At 41.1% G+C, this 14431-nt stretch overlaps 1 protein-coding gene across 1 annotated transcript in view; it reads left to right on the top strand.

Annotated features, from left to right (window-relative positions):
• POF1B (POF1B actin binding protein) overlaps positions 1 to 10586 on the top strand; it is a 43953-nt gene extending 33367 nt beyond the window's left edge. Inside the window, 7 exon segments of the mRNA XM_087972105.1 lie at positions 856 to 969; positions 2687 to 2839; positions 3727 to 3834; positions 4519 to 4647; positions 5934 to 6010; positions 8092 to 8209; positions 9390 to 10586. Of these exon segments, the coding sequence (XP_087828231.1) occupies positions 856 to 969; positions 2687 to 2839; positions 3727 to 3834; positions 4519 to 4647; positions 5934 to 6010; positions 8092 to 8209; positions 9390 to 9410 (720 nt within the window). The 3' untranslated portion in view covers positions 9411 to 10586.
• The last annotated feature ends 3845 nt before the right edge of the window (positions 10587 to 14431 follow it).

Here is a 14431-nt window from a genome sequence, read left to right as displayed (position 1 = left end):
AGTGACACGCCTACAAATTCTGTGTAGAAATATCGGATCCTTTCTTGCATGGCGGAAATCAAAGCTGTGTCAGTCATTTACTTCTCAGAGTTTGTAAGGCAATCTTGAAGTTACTTTTCTCTTAGGACAATTGGAAGAATCTTTTGAGAGCAAACCATGGATAATAGGTGACTTAGTAGTTATGAGCCGTTATGAACTTGGGATGTTTTTAATATAGACAAAATCTGCATTGTTTGTAGTTGCATTGGAAACTTTGATTGGTCCCTTGTTCATTTCCCCCATGCTTGTTTTTCAACAGCTTATTGTTGAAAATCCATGACATTCTGCTCCTCCTCAGAGGTACAAAGGCAGGTTTGAGTGTCAGTGTGTCGCAAAAGAAAAAGAGCATATGTTATGACTGACTTTATGCTTCAGTCATAAACTCAGCCTTTGGAGATCCAAGCATTACTTTTTTTTCTGAATCACAAATGTGCTAAAAAGAAAAAGAGAGAGAGGGAGGGAGAGAGAGAGGAAAGAGGGAGGGAGGAAGGAGGGAGAAGCAGAATGAGGAAGGAAGGAGAGAGGAAGGAAGGGACAAGGGGCAGAGAAGAGAGAAGGAAGGAAGGAGGGAGGGACAGAAAGAAAGAAAAGGAAGAAGGAAGGAAGAAAAGAGGAAGGAAGGAAGGAAGGAAGGAGGAAAAGAAAGAAGGAAAGAGGGAGAAAGGATGGAAGGAAGGAAGGAAAAGGAGGGAGGGATATAGCATATAGAATATTTTTAATATGTGATATTTTATAAACTGAGGCAAACTGACAGACAGATCGATTTGCACATAGCAAATAGAGTATTTTTAACAGCCTATCTATGGACTTTTACAGAAGCTGGAAATGGACAAGATGCTGCTTGAGAAAGATCTGGCTTTCAAAGAAGCTCAAGTAAAAGAATATGAGATGATGTTGGCATCTGTGCGTGAGAACAATCGTCAGCAGCAGGTGAGCGAGCACACTTTGTGGGTACCAAATGTTGGCTCCTGATTTAAATGGTTGTCTTGTCCAACTGTCAGTTTTTGTAGTGACCTATCAGTTGATCTAATGCCAAAACGTTCTTCTGAACATCAAATCCTGGGAAAATAGCAAAGATTGGCGGGGAGAAGGATAGAAAAATACAAACCAGCAGATTAGCTTAGGCTAGATAAACGTTTCCTATTTCTGTTACAAGAGAAGGAAAACAAATCTAGCATGTAGAGCATTGCAACGTTGTGCAGACGTAACCATCAAGTCTTGCTTTATAGCTTCCGTGTATATATGTAGGGACGCAGTGGCTCAGTGGCTAAGATGCTGAGCTTGTCGATCAGAGAGATCGGCACTTTGACGGTTCGAATCCCTAGCGCCGTGTAAGGGAGTGAGCTCCCGTTACTTGTCCCAGCTTCTGCCCACCTAGCAGTTCGAAAGCATGTAAAAAAATGCAAGTAGGAAAATAGGGACCACTTTGGGGGGGAAGGGAACAGTGTTCCGTGGGTCTTCAGCGTTTAGTCATGCCGGCCACATGACCACGGAGACATCTTCGGACAGCGCTGGCTCTTCGGCTTTGTAAAAGAGATGAGCACCGCCCCCTAGAACCGAAAATGACTAGCACGTAGGTGCGAGGGGAACCTTTACCTTTTACCTATGAACAACATGTACAATACTGGTGATCTGCTATCAAGTTGATATTGATTCTTAGCAACCCATAGATTTTCTCCGAGAGGATCTGGCCCTGACTTGGTCCTTCAGATCTTCCAATGGTGTAATCATCCCCACTGTAATGGTGGTACGTTCTCCTTGTTCTTCTCCTTCCTTACATCTTTCCCAGCACTCTCCAGAGGCATAATGTGCGCAAAGTAGGATAGCATGAATCAGAACATTGATGCTTCAAGCGAGAACTCTGGGTTGCCGATAAAGGAGGATATATGTAGCTCAGGGTTGAGATGAAGGGGTACTTGTTTCTCTCTGAGCTTGGCTGTTTTCTTGCAGACATTTCATCGCCCTTACTTGGTAACATCATCACTGCTAGTAAAGAAGGGGGTTGAGAGCAACCTAGTTGCAACTGCAAGAAAACTGTCAAGCTCTGAGAACACTAAGGATCCCTCAACACTGGGTTGATTTCTTCAACGATCCATTGGATTTTTTGGTTGTCCTTGGTATTCCCGAGGGTCTTCTCCAACACTCAAGTTCAAAAGCTTCATTATTCTTTCTACCTTGCTTATTCAAAGCCTAGATGTTTCTCCCTTCCCTCCCCGGTGTCTCATAAACCAGATTCTCCAATTGATGAGCATGTTCACAGGCTGGGTGTCATCATTCACGTTCTCCAATTCAATATATTCCTGGGCAAAACCTCTGGTGTTTTAGTTACAATCTTTTAAAGATAAAGAGTTGGAATGTACTTTCACTTTCAGTTGCTCTTCCAGATTTCCTTCCTTTTCTCCCCTTCCCTATGGCAACTACTAAAACGGGCATAGGATTGTTTTACGAGTTGACCCTATGTATGGTAGGATGATCAATCGGAATTATTCCAAGGTGGCCGACGCATAGGAACCGTGGCCCAACAAGAACTGTGAAAATAGAGATGTACCAATGCAAATACATTAAGCTAAGCCTTAAGGAATTAGGTTCTCCCAAGTGACAAAGTCCCTTAAGACGGTTTCTTTTTGTCTGGGGTGGATTTTTGCAGCAAGCCCTCCGCGAATACACTCTGAAGTGCCGTTCCCTTGAAGAACAGCTGCTCTCTCTCCGTCACAATGACAGCGAGCGGGAATTCCGGCTGAAAGACCTGGAATACAGCAAACGAGCTTTGGAGCAGGAAATCCAGAACTTGAGACTCCAGGTAAGCCAGCTCTCCTCTTCCCTTTGGTCAGTGGATGCTTGGGTTCCCCTTTAAAAGAGAGGAGCATCCCTGTAAAAAAAAGTGACCAGTGAGTGGACAACACTTTCTGTGCCAAATGGTCTCCTTGAGGGCTGATTTCTTTTCTTTCCAAGTCTTGCTTGGATCCAGAAGCAGCATAGTTACGGGAAATTAGATACGGCGATCACTTGTCTGTAGTACCTTGCACATCGGAGGGTGTGCTGTGAAAAATCAAGTTGGGAATGAACATCAATTTTAAGGGCTTTTCATTTGAATTGTGATTCAATCAACTGGATCCCCATTAGAATGTGTGTGTGTGTGTGTGTGTGTATGCGTGGAAAAATAAATAAATAAAGGAAAAATAAATAAAATACATACATATTGTACATAGAGAGGGAAAGGGAAGAGAAAGAGGAAAAAAGGAAAGGGAAATAAAAGAACAAAGAAAGAAAGAAAGGAAGGAAAGATAGGAAGGAAGAGAGGGAGAAAGGAAAAAAGAAGGAAAGGAAAGGAAAAAATACATACATACATGCATATATACATACATAAAGAGAGAGGGAAACGGAAGAGAAAGAGAAAGAAAAAAAGAAGGAAAGGAAAAGAAGTAAAAGAAATAAAAAGAAGGAAGGAAAAGAAAGAAAGAAAGAAAGAAAGAAAGAAAGAAAGAAAGAAAGAAAGAAAGAAAGAAAGAAAAAAGAAAAGGAAAGATAGGAAGGAAGAGAGGGAGAAAGAAAGTAAGTAAGAAAGTAAGAAAGATAGATGATAGATTTATTCCATAGAATAAACCTCTCATTATGTTGAGGTTGCTTTAAAGAACTGTTAGTGTTTTTTTTTAATTGCAGAAACTAAAATATTTTCCTTTTGCTCAGGCTTCCACCAATCCTCTGGGCCAAACCACCACCGATGAACTTTCCAGCCGCTACGTAGAGATGATCAACCAACTCAGAGAGGATAAAGACAGAGAGATCCGTAATTCTGCGGGTAAGTTGGGTTCCTTATCAAAGTTGCCTGACTGTCTTTTAAGCCATTCCTGTTTTGTAGAGCTGGGCCTTCTACAGGTGTTAATAGCTGTTCGGTCAGGGGGAAAAAACTCCAGAGAAATTCCTGAGACAGGAAGTCTAGTCCTGCCAAGAATGTAATAAGGGTTAACGGAGAGGCAGTTTCTGTAAGCAACACCAGAATGTTTCCTTCCAGCCTTCCTGACAGGATTAGGCCAGTAATTTCTTCTAACAATCGGTTCTCCGAACTGCTTAGAATGTTAACAACCGGTTCTAGCGAATAGGTGCGAACTGGTAGAATCCCACCCCTACAACGTTCCCACCCCCAAGAGTTCAAACTGGCCAACCAATCTGAGATGTGTGTCATGTGGGACATCTTCAGGTGGTGTTTGAGACATCTGGCTCGCCAGGACAGTTGACCTTGGCCTGAATAGATAAGAGGCTACAGCTGCACAATAAGCAAGTAAGCATAGTCAAGAAAGTTTTCCCAAGTTTTACAGTTCACCATCTCAAGCCTCCAGCACACTTTCTCCCCTACCCACAAAGCCCAATTAATCTTCCCTCCCCCGCCCACCCCCCTTTCTATGGCAGCCAGAAAGACAAGCAGAAGAAGGATTCTTGGAGGCTGGCAACTTGTTGATACGGGCTTTGTTGTTTCTGTAGTGCTCGTTGTCCGAATTCCAGAAGGATTTCTCAAGGAAGCAAGGGAGCGATGCCGACCTCCAGATGAAGCTGCAAGACCTGATTCTCAAGCTGGAGGAGAGGGAGGCCTGCATCAAACGACAGGAGGAGGTAAGTAGTACTACACGGAAGGTTGGAGCAGATTCTTGGCTTGCTCCCAAATCGAGGAACCCATTAAGGGAGAAACCACACCCCAACGGAGACTGGCAAGGCAAGCTACTGTATATAAAAGCCAGCAAACCTTCACTGCCCCCTGCACTGATGAGGTTACCTAGCTTGGTCATGAAACATCTACAGGAAAACTTTGCAGACTTTGGATCAATCCAACCAGCACACAAGTAAATAATTCAGCAGGATGCATTTATAGAAGAAACTTCTTTATCTATCTATATATATGAAAGCGAAATCCCACTCACGCATCATCACAAAATCTCCAAAACTGTAAAGAACTACAAACTTGAAATTTGGCACATATGTTCCTCTTGGCTTCTAGGTGCTCACTAAGAAAGGATTTTTTGAAATGACTATCAGAGCATTAATATTTCATATATTATTGTTATTAACACGCTATGATGCTAAGGAGTTCTACTCCCCCTCCCCACCTGAAAAGAAATCTGTTTCAAATGCAAAACACAAGCAGAGGAGAGGAGTTTCCGTTTCAGTTCTACTTTCATAGCACCAAGCAGCTTTAGTACAGAACAGTTGAGCTAAGCCACGCCCAGGCTCCTTGCTGTCTCCTTGCTCACACAGCAAATACTGCTTCAGTTTCCAAACAGCCCTCAACACTCTCACACACTGACAGGACGCTAGCCAGATGAATACCGATGGATGCTGGTAGGCAGAGGCAGACAATTTTTTCCCCTTATTTTCCTCCCCAAAAACTAAGCCTGACCACATAGTTTGGTATCAAAGCATGGGTATCGAGTTAGTATACAATAATATAAAGTGTGATGCATGTATACAATACCCATGCAGCAGAAGCCAGAATCAGAACTCAGAATCCAAAAGTCATAATCACAGAAGCAAAGCTAAACCATGCTCAGGCTGTCTGACAGGGCTCACAAAAGATCCTGCTTCTTAGTCACCAAACAGTCCCCATTGGCTGACTTGTTGCCGTGTCTATTTCAGTCATGAATCCTTATACACTGACAAAAATAAGATCAGGAAATACCAAGAAGTTGACTTGCAATCTCAGAGACCTTCTCCTGGGAAGGTGTCCACGAGTAGAATTTCATCCTAGTCACTCTTTTAATTTACGTTTTCTTTACTAGGGATCTATTTTCAGCAATCCTAATCAGTATTAGGGAGATTCTGAATGGCCAAAGAAACTGTAGGGTATGAAATGTCTATATGAGATGATGTCTTTTTGCCTGAACTTTTTTTTTTAAATCTTCTAGGAACTCTTCAGATTGAGGCAAGAAAAATTAGCCATCAACCCATCCCAAGGAATCACAAAGACCATCATCACAAAAAAGTAATGCTATTGCGAGCAAGTGGGGTTTTTTTTCCCTGTTTCTGAAAAGGTGTATTTATTTTATGGGTACCAATGTTTCTGCCCCGATCAGCACCGCCAAATGTCAGCAGGCTTAAAAAGAAATACAAACCAACACTAGGCCATAACAAAACAGCAAAAGTTAAAACTTATTGTACAAAAATACACTTGCCGAGAAAAAGTATACAGAATGTCTTTTTATGTTTTGGAATGTAATTAAAAACCACAGTAATCCCCTCTGGCAAGGTTTAATTTAGCTAAGACTCATAATTACGTTTCATAGGAAAGGTTGAAATAGAAAAGGTTTCACCGCTTTTGTCACAATTAACATTAAAATTGGTCTCCCAATCCAGCTGGAGAAAATCAAAATTATAAAAGGAAAGACAAAAAAAAAAATACATCAAAAGGGAAACAAATTAACAGTGCAGGAATGTTTACGCCATTTGTACCCTCCAATTTCTTCTACTGCAAATGTAGATAAATTAAAGTATATTTCATCAGATAACTCAACTGGAATAGTTGGGTGTTTTAAAAATAGGATGATGTGGAATCCTTGTATAAACTCTCTCTCTCTCTCTCTCTCTCTCTCTCTCTCTCTGTGTGTGTGTGTGTGTGTTTGATTCATTGACTAGTCGCTATAGTTTTCTTGGCTGAGAAAGAATCACTGGCTGAAAGTCACCCAGGCTTTGTCCTTAAGGTGGGATTAGAACTCACAGTCTTACCAGTTTCTAGCCTGATGCCTAAACCACTAACTCTAGCTGGCTTTCAGTCTAGTTGTGGCAATTGTTGCAATTTAGAACAGATTATAATCCTGTCCTGCTTTGAAGAATGGGAATAGAATAGAATGGAATGGGAATAAAAAAAATAGAATAGAAAATAAAAAATAGAACAGAATAATGAATAGAATAGAACAAAATAATAGTAGAATAATGAATAGAATAGATTAGATTAGGAAGGGACCTTGGAGGTCTTCTAGTCCAGCCCCGTGCTCAAGCAGGAGAACCTATACTATTTCAGATAAGTGAGTGTCTAGTCTCTTCTCAAAAACCTCCAATGATGGAGCGCTCACGATTTCTGGTGGCAAGCTGTTCCACTGGTTAATTGTCCTCATTTTTAGGAAGTTTCTCCTTAATTCAGGTTGCTTCTCTCCTTGGTTAGTTTCCAACCATTGTTTCTTGTCCTGCCCTCTGGTGCTTTGGAGAATAATTTGACCCGCTCTTCTTTGTGGCAGCCCCTCAAATACTGGAATACTGCTGTCGTGTCACCCTAGACTTTCTTTTCTCTAGACTGGCCAAACCCAATTCCTGCAGCTGTTCTTCATATGTTTTAGTCTCCAGGTCTTTGATCATCTTAGTTTTGCTCTTACAATGCCATCTGAGGTCTACTTGAGACTCTAGAAAAAGTGCAGAGAAGAGCAACCAGGATGATTAGGGGACTGAGGGCTAAAACATACGATGAACAGTTGCAGGAACTGGGCCTGGCTAATCTGGGGAAGAGAAGGACCAGGGGAGACAGGATAGCAGTCTTCCAATATTTGAGGGGCTGCCACAGAGAGGAGGAAGGGGTCAAGTTATTTTCCAAGGCACCCAAAGGCCAGACAAGGAATAACGGATGAAAATTGAACAAGGAGAGATTCAACCTGGAAATAAGGAGAAACTTTCTGACAGTGAGAACAATCAACCCATGGAACAGAAGCTGCCTTCGGAAATTGTGGGAGCTTCATCACTGGAGGCTTTCAAGAAGAGATTAGAAATTAAACAATAGAATAATAATGAGATAATATGATATGGAATGTTGATTAGAATACAATATGAATGTAAAGTTAGGAAAAAAGGATTATAGATATTGTGCACATGATATATAGAAGATGGTTTTATTGTTATGTTGTATGTCATAAAAATACTTTTTCAAAAAAAAAAAAAAAAAGACTGGACTGCCATCTGTCAGAAATGGTGTAGGGTCTTCTGCTTGGGCAGGGAGTTGGGCTAGATGACCTACAAGGTCCCTTCCAACTCTTATTAATCATTGCTGACATGTTGCTTCTTGCCGCTTTTCTCCCCCAGATACAGGAATCATTATCCCATCCTCGGCCTCCTGTCGGATGACTACAAAACCACGTCATCCGCCCTTGGGGAAACCCAGACGATTGTGATTGAAAAATCTGGAGACTCCTGGAAGCAGGTAACCTTCCCTGGCAGAAGGTCTCCCACGTCCCATTAAAGGTGCCAGGAGCTTCAGGATCTGAGCCTTAGGATTTGAGAAGAGGGGAGGTTCGTGGGAGGACAGTAACCAAATTCAAACTGCAGGTAATCTCTGACTTAACGACCGTTCGTTTAGAAACCACTTGGAATGGCAACGGTACTGAAAAAAGGCATTTCGGACTGGTCCTCACAGATATGACTGTCGCAGCATCCTCCTCCAGGATTGTATGATAAAAATTCAGGTGCTTGGCAACCGGCACAACATGGCTGTGAATGGCAGCAGCACTTAGACTCATATACCGCTTCACAGTGCCTTACATCCCTTTCTAAGCGGTTTACAGAGTCAGCATGTTGCCCCCCAACAATCTGGGTCCTCATTTTACCCACCTCGGAAGGAGGGAAAGCTGAGTCAACCTTGAGCCTGGTTGGATTCGATCTGCCAAATTGCAGGCAGCCGGCAGTCAGCAGTACTGCGCTCTAACCACTGAGCCCCACTGAGGCTCAACACTGGAAGTTTTTAAAAAGATCTTGGATAACTATTTATCTGAAGTGGTATAGGGTTTCCTGCTTAGGCAGAGGGTTGGACTAGAAGACCTCCAAGGTCCCTTCCAACTCTTCTCCTCTTCTCTCCTCTCCTCTCCTCTTCTCTTCTCTTCTCTTCTCTTCTCTTCTCTTCTCTTCTCTTCTCTTCTCTTCTCTTCTCTTCTCTTCTCTTCTCTTCCATTCCCATTCCCATTCCCTTCCATTCCCTTCCATTTATTCCTTATTCTGTTCTGTTCTGTTCTGTTCTGCTTTGTTCTTTTCTGTCCTGCCCTGCAATGGAGCAAAACTTACTTAAGAGCTGTCTTGCTTAGCAGTGGAAATTGTGTGCTCAATCGTAAGTCAAGGACTACCTTTATCTGTGCAGAAACGATACTAAATGCTTGGTTCTTGAACTCACTACCACCTAATGGCAATGGCGGAATAGCATTATTACAGGTTAGTTTAGGAAACCTTAAAATTTTTACAAATTGCTATTTGGCCTTGAAAGTCAACTCCTTAGATTAGCTGGACAAAACCCCAAAAGTTCGGGATAAATAATAATTTATTAGTAATTGATAGATGTCCTAGCAAAGAGGTGGTGATGAATAACATGACCTATTTTTTTTCCCTCCCAACAGGAATCATTTACTTCTGATTAAAAAGCTGCTGGCTTCTTTCAAGAATGAGCAGATCTGCTGGACAAGTTGTGGCTGATCAGGAGATTCTGCATCAAAATGAATACCGTTGCGTTATTGTTTTCGCTTGCCCATTGCCTTCATGTAATGCTTAAAAAGTCTGAGATAATTCTGGATCAGCCAGGGTTGGAAGGAGTTGTGAAAGCACACGCTACCAAATGCAGCCAATGAACAAGTTCAAAGGCTGCAACAGTGGATTGCTACTTTCAAACTTCATTGGTCAACTGAAGCAATGTACGGATGTATTGGGATCAGGATAGGATGTGGGCTGGAGAATTCAGAAGCCACGTGTATGCTAGCCTCTGTCTTCTCCCTTTTTACTCCAAAGATCTGAGAAACTATATCTGATACTTGCCTGATGCTTCAGTTTGCAGAGATCAATAATTTTTGAATAAATGTTGTTTTTTTTCTTTATTGGAAATGTTCAGTCTATTACCAATATTATCTAGGAATCTGTAAAGATTCTCAGCCATCCAGGTCATGGTTGTCCCAGAGGGTTTTTTTCAGGAGGCAACTGGACTTTCTTGTTTTTTCTTTGAAGACATTTCGCTTCTCATCCAAGAAGCTTCTTCAGCTCTGGCTAAATGGTGGGGAATGGAAGGATTTATACTCCTTGAAGCCTGCTGGTCATTTGCATCTACAGGAACCATTTGCACTACTCAGGTGACTCTGAGGACACAGATGAACCTCCAAGTGCTTCAAGGACCTTGTAAAAGGATGCAAATGAACAGCTGTCTGCAAGGAATATAAATCCTTCCATTCCCCACCATCCAATCAGAGCTGAAGAAGCTTCTTGGATGAGAAGCGAAACTTCTTCAAAGAAAAAACAAGAAAGTCCCGTTGCCTCCTGAAAAAAAAAAAACACCCTTGGGGATTATCTAGGAATGTTAAGATTGCTTTCAACACAGTCTATTAATGAAAGCAGTCAAGAGTTATTTGAACAAGTATACTTTTCTTTAATATGTGTTTTCTCACTAGCAGTTTTCTATCCTTTTGGAAATCAGACGGAGTTAGTAACTTTGGTTAAAGTACCTAATTGGTAGCGTTTGGGTGTAGGGTTGGTTTTTGATATTGCTTTAGTTACCCTGTGGTGTATTGGGTCAAATCCTGAAAAAATAAATTTGGACTGAATACGGTAAATTTTCGTTCTGCGCTTTGATTTGTTGCATGAAGCTAAAACCTTAAGATGTGGAGAAGGAGGACTGGAAGGAGAATTGATGAGAAAGGAATTTTACTATTGCAGTTGGTTAAGATTGGTGTGTTGTTCAGAGAAAATTAGATAACGATTATCTAATTTTCAGCCCGACGTTGAAAACTGGCTTTGAGATTGGAAAATCGTGCTTGTATGAATGTAGAGATGGATATGGTGATGGATTCACACCATCACAAGCAAGGTGGGTTGAGAGTTGTACTGCACTGCCTTACATCTAGTGCTGGAGAAGATGCACCTCCCAACTCAGGAAGACAAGAATGAGAGATGGAGAGTAAGATGACACATTTGCAGATGTGTCTTAGATTCTGCTGTGCATAGATACAGCATGCTTGCTTATTCTTGGTGGTTTATAGAGTCAACTAACTGATGAAAACTTACTTGTAGCTCAGGGTTGAAATGAGGTCTCCTTGATGTTCTCTGAACTTGGTTGTTTCGTTGCAGATGTTTCATTGCCAAACTAGGTACCATCATCAGTGCTAGAAGGGAGTGGGGTTTTTAATTGCATCTTCCACGTAAGCAGAGAGCAAACCCCATTCGCTTCTAGCACTGATGATGGTACCTAGTTTGGCAATGAAACATCTTCAAGAAAACAACCAAGCTCAGAGAGCACCAAAGACTCCTCAGGGCCAACTAACTTTATAAACAAAAATAGCGTGGGTCGGTCATAGAAAGATGTGTAAGACCCTGTCTCAAAATTGGCCTTCAGATTTGAGGCTGAAGTGCTTGCAGTGACTGGTTTACAAAAGGGAGCATCCTATGCTGTTATGGCGCATTGATGGTGCCACTAATATTGAGGTAAAGGTTTAACCTTGCTTCCAGATTGACAGTCACGGGGCTACCAGGCCCAGAATGCAGAATCTCTGTAGAATAGTAGATGGCAGGGAAAAAGAAAAATATTCTTTATCTCCATTTTTGTTGCACAGATCTATGAAGCCTGGTTAAACCCTAACGATGGAAATAAATAAACTCCTGGCTTTTATAAGCTATGTTAGACTTTTAGACAGGGGAACTGGTAAATAGCTCTGAGGCTGTGTCCTTTATACTGTAGTCTCTCAAGGCAAAAAGATTTCCCAGAAAGATACACACACAGATCTGAAATACAAAACAATAACAATAAACTTCATAATAATGATGAACACGGATAATCTAAACCTTCAACCCACCGTTCGAAGGCTGCAGCTCTGTGCCAACTTCCCTTGAAGTAATTCCGACTGAGATTTAAATTTCAAGTCAGGTCAAGCTCCTACTTGGAAGTTGCATTTTTAAAAATAGCTTTGAAAAATGGGAAAATAAATGCTGAGCCTTGGTTAACGTTGTGATTTCAAAGGAACTGAAATATGGAGAATGTGGTTCAGTTATTATTCACAATTCTAAACAGTGATTGAATGTCTTTACTAAGGATGGATTTTAGAGGCATGACTCAGAGCTCTGAATGCCTGGAGTAGCTCTGGATAACGAGGTGGCTGGCATACAAATTTAATAAATAAAATAAATCAGCTCCCATGTGGACCTTTTATTCTTTGGCAGCTAAATCTATTTAAGCAGCAGCTCAAAATGGTGACATATGGCATCTCTCTCTCTATCCGTCCCTCTGTCCATCCGTCTATCTTGTGTAGCCATAACTGATGTAGGGGCCATTTAAAAAGAAAAGCATAGACAAGCCTCGATATAACAGAAAACCCTTTTATTTGATAGAATTTATCATATTTTCTGTCTTGCCAATCGCATCTCTCTCTGGCTCCCTTGATCTATAGTATGGCTGCAACTTGAACAGTCAGCCAAACTAATACAGGTAATCCTCGACTTAATGACCACAACTGACTCCCAAATTTCTGTTGCTAAGGGAATCACTGCAGTTGTCAAATTAGTAACGTGGTTGTGAAGTGAATCTGGCTTCTCTTGTCAGGTCACAAAAGGGGATCAGATGATGACCCCATCATAAATATGAGTCAGTTTGCCAAATGTTTGGATTTTGATCACCTGACCCGAGCCTGTTCCAAAATGATTCCAGGAGATTTAGAGTAAAAAAAAAAAAAGAGCAATTCGAGGGCCTATTCTAGTTTTCTCCAGCCAAGCTGAGGATGATGGGGTTGTCTCATCCAGAAGAGAGGGCACCTGACTGCAGTTGGGTAATTTAGAATAAGTCTCTGCAATCCAGGTGCGTCTTCCAGAGATGCTGGACCACACTTCCCATCATCCAATTGGCAGAGAGACCATAATGTGAGAAATGTTGCTGGTCCAATGGGAAAATTCCAGGTAGGAAAACAGACTGTGCCTTTAAAGTTCTGAGGATACTGCAGTGATCGTAAGTGTGAAAAGTGGTCGTATTTGGTTGTTCTGAACATAAATCATTTGCTCAATATCTCACAGGAGGAAAATGTTAGTATTTAAAATGTTTTAAAATTAAGGGCTGTTTTGCAACTATAAAATGCCAGTGGGTTTTCTTGTAAAGGTTTATTTTGTGGCTATGGTAATGTTTATCCACTTTTGTTCCACCCCAGGTGAAGGTATTTTTGGAATTGACATGGACAAACTTGAATAAATCTGCGATAATATACAAGAATACAACTGACTCTCTTGATTAAATTAAAAAAAAACATTTCTAAAGTTTGGCAGTTTAGCTCTCATGTTTCTTCAGGCTGTCGCTACGTAAATAAAACTGGACATTAACTCTTCATCTTAGGCACACAACACATGTCCTTGTAGAATTGGTGGCCTTGTAAATTTCCAAAATAAGCATATGAACTAGACTAGCCTTTCTTTACAAAAATAAGTGCAAACCCGATGAGCCTCCTTTGACATTTAAAACAATTGAATGACGTGCGAGTAATTTTAGTAGAGGCGTGATGTCAAGTTCTCATCAACTTTAAACTTTTGGCTGTTGTTAAATATTTTAATTGGAGCTACACAACCTGGCACTTATCAATTTTGATTGCCCCTTTTTCTTCCACTATCTAGCAATCACCTGAAAGTCCACATTTCGTAGCTGAGCTATACAAATCACAAGAGCATAAGTTATATTATACAAATCACAAGAGCATAAGTTATATATTTCGGGCAAATGTATATGACATGCTGCATGATTCTTGGTAATGCATCCTTCTGAACTAACAGCAGTTTAATAAACCAGATTTACTTTCAAGATGGTCTTTCCTCAGTGTTTATGTGTGTGGGGGAGGTTTGTGTGTGTGCATAATTAAACATGGGAGGGGAAAATCAAGCCATTCAGGAATTTCAAGACTATGAAGAGTGCTGGAAAAAACATAAATTTAAGTGACAATTTAAACTTGAACTGCCCAATGGGCTTAAATAAAATGTCCTTTTAAAATGTGACAAAATCAATGTGTTTCCCAATTGTGTACTTAATCTGCCGGATAGACCTCATAATTAGAATAGTTGGCGTTCTGTATTCTCACTCTCCTCTCCGGCGTCAGCACACACACAAAAAAAATCACACAAGATTTAATGCTACTATCTCACGTGATCAAACCTGGAGGATCAATCAGGAAGCTGTGAGTTCGATCCTAGGTAGGGACAGGTATCTTTCTCTGGGCACAGTGACTAATTATCTGCTGCTAACTCCGCATTGCTGACAGGAAAGGCATCCGGCCAGTAAACACTCAGCTCCATTCAGCTGCCCTGACTCCAGCCTGATGTAAGGGATTATGGGGTAATTAAGACAAAAATAAATAAATCACATGATCAAACTTGTTAAGATGCAACCATGGGATGTACAGTACTTCTCTTAACAGAGAAATCCTAAAAGAGAGAG

This window comes from Notechis scutatus, chromosome 10 (genome assembly GCF_049901735.1).
Source record: "Notechis scutatus isolate UNSWTSFEM ecotype Mainland chromosome 10, rNotScu1.2, whole genome shotgun sequence".
NCBI classification, from domain to species: Eukaryota; Metazoa; Chordata; class Lepidosauria; order Squamata; family Elapidae; genus Notechis; species Notechis scutatus.
The sequence above is the reverse complement of the archived record's forward strand: the minus strand, read 5'-3'. Positions and strand labels throughout refer to the sequence as shown.